Raw genomic sequence first — 13644 nt, forward strand, 5'->3', positions numbered from 1 at the left:
GCATCAACGGACGAATCTGGAGAAATTATTTTATTGCACAGATGGACATTTGGACATTAAGCAGTTGATATCATACCAGCCAAGTGGGGGTGGAGGGTATTGTAAGTTGCTAAGGTTGCCATGTGGCTAGATTTCATATTCAACTTAGCCTTAGGGTGAAGACAGACATAACACTCCGGACAGCCAGTTTTCCCACTCCCCCAAGGTGTGACATCAGCTTCAACTTGACTTACACACAAGTGAATTTATGCACATCCTTCCCCACCTTTCAGTACGTCACCCACCTCCCTCCTTCAAATGCTTCTTAACAAGGCATTGTGAACATTAATTCAATTCAGAAATACTAACAAGTTGCAAAACTTTTCTCAGGGTTGGTGAAGTCCCAGGTGCTAGCCAGTCAGTGCTCATCCCTGGTGCTTCCCGACACACTGAAAACTGGTACATGGGCGTTCTGGTTTTTTCTTTCTTTCTTTCTTTTCATTCCAGGACAGAAAACGGTACATTATATTTTAGGGTACAGTTTCACATCCCTTCCAGCATAACTTAAGAATGTTATGCCTGTCCTCACATTGAGGGGGTGGGGGTGGGGCTGGTCTGAAAACGGGCACAAAATGAATAAGAAGAATCGGGGGAACGAGCAATTGGAGAGAGATGGCATAGGTCAAGGAGGTGTGTGTGTGGTTTTGCTGAGAGGAGAGAGAAGCCCAGAAACAGGAAGTGGGGTAGGGGTGGGCAGGAACATCCCTCCTCCTCCTTCTCCTCCTCTCACGGGGTCTGAGATCTACAGGATGGAAGCATCTCCAAGCACAGCGGAACCAGGCAGGTGGGCAGATTGAAGGACACCCGGGTCCTAGTGCTTCGCTATGTCTCCTTTTTTGAGGATGATCTGCCTTTGCCAAGGCGCCAATTTGGATTCATCATACCCAAGAGTCCTTAGCTTTTCTGACTGCTCTTTTTCCTTCTCTTCCTCTTCTCGCCGCAGCTTTTCTTCCTCTTTTCTGTTGGGAAGGAAAAGGGAGGGGAGGCTCAGCTGGTTACCAAAGGCTCGGGAGGCACCAAAGCTAAAATGCCCGTTCATTCAGCACATAGGTGAACTGCGGAACTCCCTCCCACAGGAAGCAGTGACAGCCACCAACTGGGATGGCTTTAAAAGGGGAGTGGGCAAGAAGGCGACCAATGGCTGCTAGCCATGAAGGCTATCGTCTGCTTCCATGACCAGAGGGCAGTAATGCTTCTGAATTGCCAGTTTCTGGATATCAAGAGACCCCAAAGTTAATGAATACAGAACAAGTGAGTAACTATGGCTTATTATCCTAATAATGGGTGTTCAATTGTTATTTTAGATAAAGTCGACATACCAGACTGTGGGAAGACCATTCTTGACACTGAGCGATAATAAGAAGTGGAGAGCCCCTTTTTGGACTTTTTGTGTGGAAAGAAGAATGAATGAAACTGGGGGTGTCTGGGGTTGAAGTTTGGGGAAACATCGCCTAGCAGAACGAGGAACAGCTGGATATTATCCTGGAATACAGCTGGATACTTTGAATAACCTTAATATACATAATTGAAAGATGAAGAGCCACAAGTCCTCCTTATTTCATTGTCACCTCTCTCTTTTTTATTTTTTGTGATCTTTTTCTTCTTGTCATCCCCCGCCCCATTTTTTTCTCTTTTATCTCCCATGTTTTTGCTTTTGTTTTATTTTCTGATGTCCTCTTCTCTGGATTAAAGAGGGTATGCACAGGGATGGTTGGTAGGTGAAAGGCCCTGTGTGAGAGGCAGGGAAGGGAAGATCTCCCAGGGTGGAAGGCTGGGGGGAGAAAGGGAAGGTCCTAGGTGAGAGCTGGGAGGGTCTGTCCCCCCCCCCCCATCTGTGTGAGACAAGGGTTAAGGTCTACCTTTGGGAGAGGGTATTTTATTTTATTTATTGCCCCCTTTCTCTTTTCTTTCTTCTTCTTGTTGTTGCTGCTTATTTAGATTAGTTCAATTAGTTCATTTTTTTATATTGTATGTTGAAGTGTTTTGATAATTTTTAAAAATAAAAACAAAACAAATCTCAGCCCTCTTTTTTGCCAGTCCTTAAGCCGCCACCCTTCCGAACCAGTCACGAAAGTAATGACTCACCGCTTTTGCTCTCTGCAGAAGAAAAGGAAGAAGAAGAAGAAAACGCACCCATTAGATCCCAAATTTATAAGAGTAATACTATAAGCATCTACTCAAAATCAAGCATGGATGAATATCTTCATTTTTTGGTTTGTTCCACTTTTAAGAGAAAGCACAGCAGTGTTGTCGTTAATATGCCAGAGGCATGTACAGAATCCACCCCCTTCCAATGGCTGAGAACCTGCTTGCTGCCATCTATTGTCCCAGGTCTCCAACTTTCCTCTTTTTCCACCCACAGTATGGATAATAAATAAAAACAAATAGGGCCAGTGAGAAGCTGCAGGAGAGATTGGCCTTGCCTGGCTTGCTACCTTCCCCTCTTGTTGTCTTTCCCCACCTACCATCTCCAAAATGTGTCTAAACAGCCCCATGCTGAAAACATAGCACAACATAATTTAGCACCAATTTAACAACAACTCGGGACGTGGGTGGTGCTATGGGTTAAACCACAGAACCTAGGACTTGCTGATCAGAAGGTCGGCAGTTCGAATCCCCGCGACGGGGTGAGCTCCCATTGCTCGGTCCCTGCTCCTGCCAACCTTGCAGTTCGAAAGCACATCAAAGTGCAAGTAGATAAATAGGTACCGCTCTGGCGGGAAGGTAAACGGCGTTTCTGTGGGCTGCTCTGGTTCGCCAGAAGCAGCTTAGTCATGCTGGCCACATGACCCGGAAGCTGTACGCCGGCTCCCTCGGCCAATAAAGCGAAATGAGCACTGCAACCCCAGATTCGGTCACGACAGGACCTAATGATCAGGGGTCCCTTTACCTTTACCTTAACAACAGCCCATATAGGATACGATCTTTGATTCCCATTTTGCAAGTCCAGCCAGGTTGCAGCCTCTATTGGTACTCCTGGGCTGTTTGCTCAGTGCTGTGGTTAGAGTGGTGGACTACTAGGAGCTGGAAGAGACCAGGGTTCGAATCCCCACACGGCCACGAAGCTCACTTGGGTGACCTGGGGGTGGGGTGCAGTCCCTGCCTCTCAGGCTAGCCTACCGCACAGGGTTGTTGTGGGGATTAAATGGGGAAGGGGAGAACCTTGTGCACCACCTTGAGCTCCTTGGAGGAAAAGGCGGCACACATTTGCAATCAATAAAGGATGCCCTTGCCGACAGCATCCCTTGAGCTGCGTTTCCTCCCCCTGGAGCCTGCGCTCACCTTTCCTCCTCCATCTTCTTGCGCAGGATATCCCTCCGCCAGGCGGGCATGGTGGCCAGTCGAGCTTCTTCCTCTCGCTCCTGCAAGGCAAAAGAAGTGGCTGAGGGTTTCCTTCTGCTCAAGCCTGCGAGAAGGACTGGAAGAAAGGGAAACGGAGGCTGGAGAGAGAGAGAGAGAGAGAGAGAGAGAGAGAGAGAGAGAGAGCGCAGAGAAGGCAGGTGCATCCGTTCCACAGCTCCAAGCCTGGCTGGAAGAGTTTTGTGGCCCCAGAAGGGAGGAAGGGGACATGGAAGCTGAATTTGTCCTGGAACACTTACAGGTGAAAGCAGGGATTGGTGGGGGCAGCAGGACATAAGAACCACCTTTATGGCAATGGGCAAAACAGGTGAACCCCTTTGCCACCCATTCTCCAACGGATATCTGCTCTGGGTGCTGATATCTGGCACCCAACAGGGAGATAGACTTACTTAACTACAGCATGCAGACCCTCTCCCCTCAGTAATCTGCTACAGAAACCATGGAATGGGCTTGTGGGTCGGGGTAGAAAAAGCACTGAAGATCTATTTGTTTTGATCAACTTTTCTGTTGGTTAGGAAGCTCTCTTGAGGCTGCAGAACAAATCTGGCTGTTAACCTCTCTACTAGGTAGCAAAGAAGAAAGGTGAAAGCATAACATATACAAAGACCCCCGCACTCAGAAAACCAGCTCAAGCTGGGAAAGGGAATTTTATGCCTTTCTGCTGCTTTGGAGATGCCTGTGGACGTCGCTTCACTTTGGTGCAATTAAGTGGAGATGCCTTAGGACAGAACTCTGCCAAGTTCTGCCAGAGATCTGGAATGTGTTAGCTGTGCCTTGGACTTCTCTGCCCCATTGCCAACACTTCCCGTATTCTGGCACGTTTGTGGCTAAACTCAGGGCCACTGGAACTGGAAAGGAATCTCAGAAAGGAGGTAGGTGGGGAAAAGTTCAAGAAGGATCTAAACAGGGGGGTTTGCCCATCTCTGCACACCGCAAAACCTCCTTGCTGCTGGAACTTTGTGCATGGACCTTATTTGCAAAGGGGTTTGCACACTGAAATAATTTCTCCAGGATAAGTTGGTCAGAGCAACTTCCCCTTTGGGTGGGGGGCTGCTGTAGGCATGGCAGCCTTTCCAGGAAGATTTCACAATGGGGAACCAGCCAGCCAGGTAACCCTGCCTTTGCATGCTTTCCCACAGCGAGAGAACCACCAGAAAGCATTAGACGTCCCTGTAGAAAAACATCAGTTTTTGCTCCAACAAATCAGGCTGAATTTGCTGTTAAGGCTGTGAGCTGCTCTATGGTCAGCACAGTGCCTGAAACATCGACTGCTTATCCACACCTCCACCTCCCAGTCTTGTAAACCCTCTGTTGTTTCTGTTTTAAAAAATATTTGGAGGCTTTGCACTCCGTTTGACTGGGGCAGGTGCAGGTGACTACGGAATTCTATGCTCTCTTAAAAAGTGCCAGATTTGGTCCCATTCTGTGGGTATGGCTAGCACAGGCTTGTCCAGGCTTCCTCAACCTCAGCCCTCCAGATGTTTTGAGACTACAATTCCCATCATCCCTGATCATGGGAGTTGTAGGCCAAAAACAGCTGGAGGGCTGAGGTTGAGGAAGCCTGGGCTAGTCAATGAAAGAAATATTCCCTCTAGATGGTACCCAAGGCAACCCTTTGTCCTTCTTCTTTTAGAAAGCTTTTTAAAAATAAAATAAAATCCTTTGTCTACAAGGCAGGCACCCCTCTAAAACTTGGACAAAATTTGCATCTGCACATATAAATCAGCATAGGCAAATGTTATGCAAATTTGTGTCATGGGTCAGGATAGGCAAATCTTGGTTTCTTTTAGTTTCTCATTTTTTCTAATCTGAAGTTTGTGATTCCCACCATTTAACCCTCATGAAAACTCACGAGCATTTTAGTGCGAATTCCTCCTAATATACAATTTTGTGTGTGTACAATTTGGCCTAATATACACATTTTGGAGAAGTAATTCATCCCAATACCATGCATTTTTTAATTTAAAAAGTTCTTTTCTCTATCTAGCTATGCGTTGTTAAAGACCCTACCCTAGCATGTGCAATTTTGCAGACATTACTTGGCTGGAGAAATGCATTGCAAAATTCGGAGAAGTTAGAATTTTGAAGAATGGCTGTGTTTCAGAAAAGGCGAATTAGGCTTTTACATACAAATCCCCACCCCTACTCTTAGTTCTGGGCCTGTGCCCCAAGTCCTTTATGGACTGAGACTCGTTCTAAATGCCCTTTCCCCCTTAAAAATCCCACCTAGTTTTTCAACCTTTTTTGACAATATTCTGTGCTGGTGTTGTGTTGTTCAGCCCTCAATAACTAGGGGAAGGCGAGTGGGGATTGTCAAGAGGTCTAAGATGAATTGGCAAATGTGTATGTAAGTGGGAGGGAGCGATGTACCTTTCTAGAAGAGCAGGAATCACATCCAAGCTTTTTCCCTCCCGACACTACAAGTTGTCATTTCTTAGCTGTCTTAAAACAACATGATTCTCTGAGAACAGCAGGTCCTCTACAGTAGTACGGGGTGTTTTGTTTTTTTGGCATGGGTGGGTATGAAGAAAGAGTAAGAGACCAGTTAAGATGAGATTGGAGAACAGTTTTGACAGTGGGGTCAGGGATCGTGGAAGCAGGACCACAGCGAAAGAGCAGAAGATGGAGATGGATCAGGAATCCCACCAGGGCAAGCCGCTTAGGTGGAAGAGCCCAGCGAGCACGAGGGGGTTTAGCGCTCAGCCCCTACAGAGAGGTGGGACCTAAATTCCTGGGGGATTTACTGCTGAGAGGATAAAGGGGCTTATACGTGTGTAGGAACTGGAGGTCGTACAAGGCTATGGCTGGACTCAGGTACAGAGCCAGGATTGGCTGGTAAAGTTGCAAGTCCAGGGGGCAGCCGAGGCCAGTGTTGCTTGGAGGGGCTGGGAGGGGGGGTGAGGCTACTTTTACAGAGCATTTCCAGGGAAGCGACAGAGGACATGCTTGGCACACTGGGAAGCTTCCCTGGGAAAGGCTCCTGTCTGGAACCCTGGACAGAAGAAGAGCTCTGCTGGATCCGGCCCATCCTAGTCCAGCATCCTTTTCTCACATGGGTAACTGTTCTGAAACGCAGGCCCAAGGGAAGGCATGTGGTTGGGCGCAGGGCTACCAAAGAAGGAGTCCAAAACCATCACAGACCCTCCTACATTTCTCTGATGAAATTAGGTACATCCTATTCCATAATTCCATAAAGGGACGCAGGTGGTGCTGTGGGTTAAACCACAGAGCCTTGGGCTTGGCGATCAGAAGGTCGGCGGTTCGAATCCCCACGGTGGGGTGAGCTCCCATTGTTTGGTCCCAGCTCCTGCCAACCTAGCAGTTCAGAAGCACACAGTGCAAGTAGATAAATAGGTACCGCTTCGGCAGGTAGGTAAACGGCATTTCCGTGCGCTGCTCTGGTTCGCCAGAAGTGGCTAGTCATACAGGCCACATGACCCTGAAGTTGTACGCCGGCTCCCTTGGCTGATAGAGCGAGATGAGCACCGCAACCCCAGAGTCGGCCATGACTGGACCTAATGGTATACCCCAGCCACTCTGGGAGGCTTCCAACATGTATAAAAACATTGTAAAACATTAAACATTTTTTTTTTAAGTTCCCTATACAGGGCTGCCTTCAGATGTCTTCTAAAGGTAGCATAGTTACTTATCTCACTGGCTGGGGGGGGGGGGTGACGCATAACCCCATACCCTCCAGCATTTCTCTGATGAAAATAAGGGCATCCTAAGGAAAAGTGGGACATTCTGGGATCAAATCAGAAACCAGGACAGCTTTGTAAATCTGGGACTGTCCCTGGAAAATAGGGACACTTGGAGGGTCTCCCAGCAAGGTCTCCCAGGCTTTACAGACCTGGGACAGACAACCCATCTCCTTGCTGTGGGGTCCATCCTATGTCTCTTAATGCCGGGAGACCCGGCAAGCTGATTTGCTGTAAGTCTATGCCTTCCTTTAACAAAGCACTAGAACTGATCACTATGGTGTTTTGGTCATCCTTCTTTAGTATCCCTGTACCCGACCACAAGCCCCTCCTTTGGGCCTGCAGTTCAGAACACCAACCAAATTCTCCCAATTCGGTGCCTGCTCCAGAAGTTGTTCTCTACTTCCCCTCATCCCAGACCGCAGCAGGGACTGATGGGAATTCAGAAATATCTGTGGGGCCACTGCTCAGGGGAAGGCTGCCTGCAGAGGCCCTTTCAGCCAGAGTAGGCAATACTGAACTTGACAAATCAACGTAGTAGAAGGCAGTTTTCTATGTTCCTATCCAGGGGGGAATTCTTTCCAGGCAATCCACTCTGGGCTGGAGAATGGCAGTTCAGTAGGAGCAGAAACCAGCAAGAGCTAGTGGACTCAACAGCTTTGGAGGAATGGGCAAACTGAAATGGTCAATTTCAGTTTCTCTCTAACTCCCCCCCCCCCCCCAAATCTTAAGTTCAGTTCTTCGCATTTCTACATCAGTTTGGGATTTGTTTTATTTTCAATGTCCTCATCAGCATTTGAGCGCAGGTTTCTCTTTATACATGTTTGCAAAGCAATTTTCTCTCAAAAAATGCATTTTTGTGTGTAGCTTTCACTAACCGATTAATTTTTGTGCACACAACTCCCCCCCCCCAGCATATGCATCTTTTTTTTTTTTTGTTCGCATGACTGGAAGAACTGCACTGCGACTTTGTGCATATCTGGAAAAAATGGGCACATTTCAGCAGGTGCATCATATCAGGAAGGGACAATGAGGCGAATGCGAATTTCTCCCTCATCACTATGTGGCCTTGGGATCAAATCCAGCTAGTGCTTCTTTCTGCATATTCGAGTGAGGCCAATTCACACTTTCTTAGCAATTATGGGTTTTTCTGCATGCAAAGTCATCTTTTCCCTCTGCAGTAGTATCTGTGCTGCAGATTCAAGAAGAGAGGTTTACGCAAAACAAAACTCTCTGCCTGCTGAAAGCTAAGCATTCAGGGTTCTAGCCTTTGAATTGCTAGGGATGCAGGGATTCACCTGCAAAACATGGAGAGAAATCACTTATGTCTCAGCAGAGGCTTGTGTTACTAACTAGTTGCATTTCACAGCAAACAACCGGGGACAGGCAGAAGGTGGTTCAGTTAGGACCAAACTAAACTAGGACTAAAGAGATCTGGGATCAAATATATATGTCTGCTTTTCCCTTAGTGGAAGGCATGAAGAAACTATAGAAAGGGTGTGGGGAGACCACCATCACTATTACATGGCACTGGTAAAATAGATATTTAGGTGATCTGGATCTCGTCTCTGTTGCATGCCATCCAGGTAATTCCTTATACTTTCCGCTCTCCTTTCATCACTGTACTGCATGGGTAAGGTCTCTCATCCATTCACATTTTGAAACTATTAGAATTCCATTAGTACCACTGGCACCTTGGTTCTCAAGTGCCTTGGTACTCAAACAACTTGGAACCCAAACACTGCAAACCTGGGAGTAAGTGTTCCAGTTTGCAGACTTTTTTTGGAAGCCGAACATGCTCCGTTTTGAGTGTTATGCTTCTGATTTGAGTGCCACACTTCCGTTTTGAGTTTTAAGCTGAGGTCTGTCTGTTTTTGCTATTTATTTTGCGTTTTTGTTTTTGCGGCTCTTTTTAGTTTGTTTTTGTGACTGTGTGGAACCCAGTTCAGCAACTGATTGATTGATCGTGTGACTGCAGTACATTGTTTATTGCTTTCATTTTATGGATCAATGGTCTCGTTAGATAGAAAAATGCATGTTAAATTGCTGTTTTAGGAATTGTTTTTAAAAGTCTGGAATGGATGAATCCATTTTGCATTACTTTCTATGGGAAAGTGCACCTTGGTTTTGGAATGCTTTGGTTTTGGAATGGACTTCCGGAACGAATTAAGTTTGAGAACCAAGGTACCACTGTACTTGAATAGTCTTCCTCCAGATAGCTCCTAGGACCTGGGAGAGAACAGAGTTCAAATCCCCACTCAGCCATGATCAAGGGTGACCATGGGCCAGTCACTGTCTCTCAGCCTAACCTACCTCACAGGGCTGTTGTGAGGATTTAAAGAGGAAGGGGATAACCATCTAAGCCATCCTGAGCTCCTTGGAGACAAAGCTGGGATATACCGTATTTTTCGCCCTATAGGACACACTTTCCCCCCTCCAAAAATGAAGGGGAAATCTGTGTGCGTCCTATGGGGCGAATGCAGGCTTTCGCTGAAGCTTGGAAAGCAAGAGGGGTCGGTGCGCACCGACCCCTCTCGCTCTCCAGGCTTCAGGAAGCTATCAGCAAGCCTGGGGAGCCCACGGGAGTTCCCACAGGGCTCCCTAGGCTGCGGATAGCAGCCTGCTTCCCGGAGTGCAGGGCGCGCTGGAAGCAGTGCGCCCGGCGCTTGAGGAAGACATCCGCAGCCTAGGGAGCCCTGAGGGAGTGTGGGGAGCGCTGAAGCAGAGCGCCCCGCGCTTCGGGCAGACATTGGGCAGCCCCACAAGCTCAGGGGACAGCGGGGAGGCGCAGCGCCACCATCCCGCTGTTCCCTGACCTGTTTTGGATTCCCCGACCTGGTTTTGGGGGGGAAATAAAGGAAATTTCCCCCCTTTATTTCCCCCCCAAAAAACTAGGTGTGTCCTATGGGCTGGTGCGTCCTATGGGACGAAAAATATGGTGCAATAAATAAATCTCAATAAAATAAACCCACCTGCCCCCCTAATGGCTTTGCACTGCAGTTCCAGTCAGCACAGCTGTGCTAAAAACATCTGGAGAGCACTAGGCTGCGGAAGGCTGAACTAAATGGATCTTTGGACCAATCCAGGAGAGTTGTTGTCATTGTTGTTATTGGCAGATATCTGGATTCTGCACTTTTAACTCATTTTTTTTTAAAATGTGGAGACACTGATGATGCTTACTATGAATTAATTTCAATATCTTGTGAGGCTTGGTCTCATGTAGAGAGGCAGGGAATATTTAGATATTTTAAACAAACACGTACAAAGATCCAGCACATGGCCTGAGCAAGTCTTCCGCCAACAAGAATAGATATGCTCGATTCCTTCCATGCAAGAGAGAACTTTATTTCTTAACTTCAGTATCAGAGAAAACAACACTGACCCATGAACAACAGGCACACTAATCCTAAAATCTCTCCACACATGCCCCCCACTCAACCCTCAACCCCCTTGTTTCCCCCCTATTGCACTAGCTGGAGCTAACAGAGACAAGCAAAGGGGGAGGTGGAATGGAACGTTTGCAGGTCAACACACTGAGCTAATCAGAAGATGCCACTTCTGCCACAAGTCAAAATCACACAGCTCAAAGATCACGCAAGCAGAATGAGAGGTTGATGCATCAGTTCGTGTTTCGATTGCCCAAACTTCCCCGAGTGATGATTTGATTATTTGTGATGTGCTCTGAGATATAAATAAATTCCTGCGGGGAAAATGAGGACACCACCGCACACTCAATAATAGGGGTGGTGGTGGTTGCGGTCGGAAATTCTAGGACCCTGTTTCCAGGTGATTTCAAGGGCTGAGAGTGATCTGCTGCTACTGTGCTACAAACCACAGACAGCCAAATAGATGCGATGTTATTTGTGCACGTGGCTGTGGGTATTTTTATTTTTAATTTTTAAAAAAGAATGGAAATAGCTGCAGGAAGGTCTGATTTGGATTGGGACCGTGGTTGGAGGCAAAGAGTTAAAGGCCCCCTCCTGATCCGCATCACCCACCTCCCCGCAATGAATGCTACTTACTTTAAAACAATCACACTATTGCTAATTGAATAATGAAAACATTGTGAATGGTACAGCCTGCAATGTTTGAAGCTTGTCAAATAAAACTCCTTCTTCTCGTGGAGTGAGAGCAAGAGCCAGGCTCAGTCTAGGGCCCCATCTGCAACATACATTTAAAGCGGTCTCACACTACTTTAAGCAGTCTTGGCTTCCGCCAAAGAATCCCGAGAATTGTAACTTGCGAAGGGTGCTGAGAGTCGTGAGGAGACTCCCGCAGAGCAGCTTCACAATCAAACTCTGGGGGAACAGGGGTCTCCTAACATCTCTCAGCACCCTCAGAAACTACAGTTCCCAAGATACTCTGGGGGAAGCCATGGCTGTTTAAAGCACTACTGCTTCAAATGTACAGTGCAGATGGAGAATAGGTTGCTTAGGGCAGGTAGTAGATTTGAGATCTAAAGGTAGGTCTCTAAGTGATTTGCAGGAGATCAGCAAGGACTCCGACTCCCAGATGTTTGATAATAGCAAATTTATACTAAATTAGGCTGCTGAGATGAAGAACGCTTTTTGGAGGGAGATGGAGAGAATCAGGGGAGTTGTGTGACCGGAAGACTGTTTGTTCCAGTACTGAAATCCATGCTCAAGGATATCCCGTTCCTTAATTCTAAGAGTATATTTGCACCTGGCTCTGCCTGATGGCTCTCAGGGCTTGAGTAAAACTCAGAATAGATCACCAAAGCCTAAAATCTGCCCTTCCTTGGCTTACTGCAACTACTCAGCGTTACAATTTCCCAAAGGAGAGGGCTACCAAACCTCTGACCCTCAAAATAATGAAAGATAACCATGGCCTAGTGAAGGCCTCAGCCTGAGACCCTGGAAAGCAACTGATGGTTGACATTAGGGCCGGCCCTGTCATTGGGCAAAGCACCAGGTCAGCTGCCTCGGTTGGCAGATGCTGAAGGGCAGTAGTTCATCCTCCCCACTGGCCATTCCTCCTGAGCCCTTGCATTGCAAATAGATCAAGCTAATTGTTCATGTGCCCCCTCCATGAGAGGCCTGGAGGGTGGCAACATGAGAATGTGCCTTTTCTGCAGTGGCTCCCTGTTTGTGGAATGCTTTCCCCAGGGGGGTTTGCCTGGTACCATCATTGCGTATCTTTAGGTGCCAGGCAAAAAATGTTTTTCCCCTATAACTAGGCCTTTGGCTGATTAACTAGAATCACAGAACTGTAGAGTTGGAAGGGACCACGAGGGTCATCTAGTCCAACCCCCTGTAATGCAGGAACCTTGCCTGATGTGGGGCTCAAACTTACAACCCTGAAATTGAGAGTCTCATGCTCTACCACCTTTTTTTGCAAGGGTGTTTGTGTCTGTTATTGATTTGTGTTTGCTTTATTGTGTACTTTGCGTTCTCATTTTTATTTCTATGTTGTGAACTGCCCTGTGATCTTTGGATGATATGCGGCATATAAATTTAATTCATAACAATATTCTCATTCATAAATGCAGCAAAGGGGGAAACAAATCATGAATAAATGCATAGATATTCTGTGCCTTAGACTATTCAGCTCTGATCTTCCCTCATATCTTTGGTCATAGGGGAAGAGCAGGAAGGGGACATGTAGTGTAGATATGATTTCTGCTCTTCCTACTGATCTGAAAGAAAAGGAGCCTTTGAAGCCAATTCTGCACAGATTCAGGGGCACTGTGTACTGACCATGACCATATGTGTGACCCCACTGTTGCTGGTCTCTCTTGGGTCTCAACATGTTGACGTACCAGGCAGACCAAAGGTCTGGTGCATCAAAGGATTGCAGGGGCAGCTCAGCTAGACCAGGCGAATGGTCCACATAGGACATAATTTTGTTTGCCACGATGGCCAATCAGGTGTCTTTGGGAAGCTGAGATGATGATGACAACCTTCCCCAGATATTCACAGAGCTCGAGGAATGTGACTAGAAGCACCATGGCTCAGTGGCAGGGCACCTTCAGGTTGGGAAACAGACCCCTGTCTGAAACTGGAGATGCTGCCAGTCAGTGTCGACAACACTGAGCTAGTTGGACAAAAGACCTGATTTGGTGTTTAGCCATTGTGATCAGCAGAGGTTGGCAGACCTACCACCCTCTCTCTGTAAAAATTGGTCTGGTCCTTTCCCCAAGATTGGCCACCACCAACCTCGTGGTAGCGAATCCCTTGTATAAATTACGTGATGGGTCAAGGAGACATTCTTTACGCCTGCCCTGAATAATGCAAATCGATGGGTTCTCAACGAATTGGAGACGTTCTCCCAATAGGAGTAAGGCGAAGTGCACCTCTGGCCCCTCGCCTCTGTTCGCCAAGACAAGGAAAGGCCTTCACTGAGGGCCCCCATGTCCTCAGCCCCCTCCTCACTCCCACCACCGGCTTGAATAAAGTTGTCGCCTTTGAGAGCAGCCCCACAAAGGTGGGTTGGGCCACAGTGGCGCTGGTAGTCTACACTGTGTGCCTCTGAGTTTGCATGGAAAAAACCGGGGCTGAATCTCTCTGCGCATGCCCTCTCTCCATCC

General features: G+C 47.4%; 1 protein-coding gene across 2 annotated transcripts in view; it reads right to left on the bottom strand.

The window, feature by feature from the left end:
* Positions 1–15: 15 nt before the first annotated feature.
* The window catches only part of ESPN (espin), a 111968-nt gene continuing 98339 nt past the window's right edge, over positions 16–13644 (bottom strand). The window contains exons 12-14 of one of the 2 annotated variants that reach the window (XM_083752560.1): positions 3322–3401; positions 2125–2136; positions 16–998 (exon numbers count right to left, since the gene is read on the bottom strand). In XM_083752560.1, coding sequence (XP_083608686.1) covers positions 851–998; positions 2125–2136; positions 3322–3401 — 240 coding nt within the window. In that variant the 3' untranslated portion in view covers positions 16–850. Of the gene's footprint in view, positions 999–2124; positions 2137–3311; positions 3402–13644 lie in introns of both variants that reach the window. The other variant, XM_083752561.1, reaches the window with a different exon arrangement.

Source organism: Podarcis gaigeae (genome assembly GCF_964106915.1).
Source record: "Podarcis gaigeae genome assembly, chromosome: 8".
Taxonomy (NCBI): domain Eukaryota; kingdom Metazoa; phylum Chordata; class Lepidosauria; order Squamata; family Lacertidae; genus Podarcis; species Podarcis gaigeae.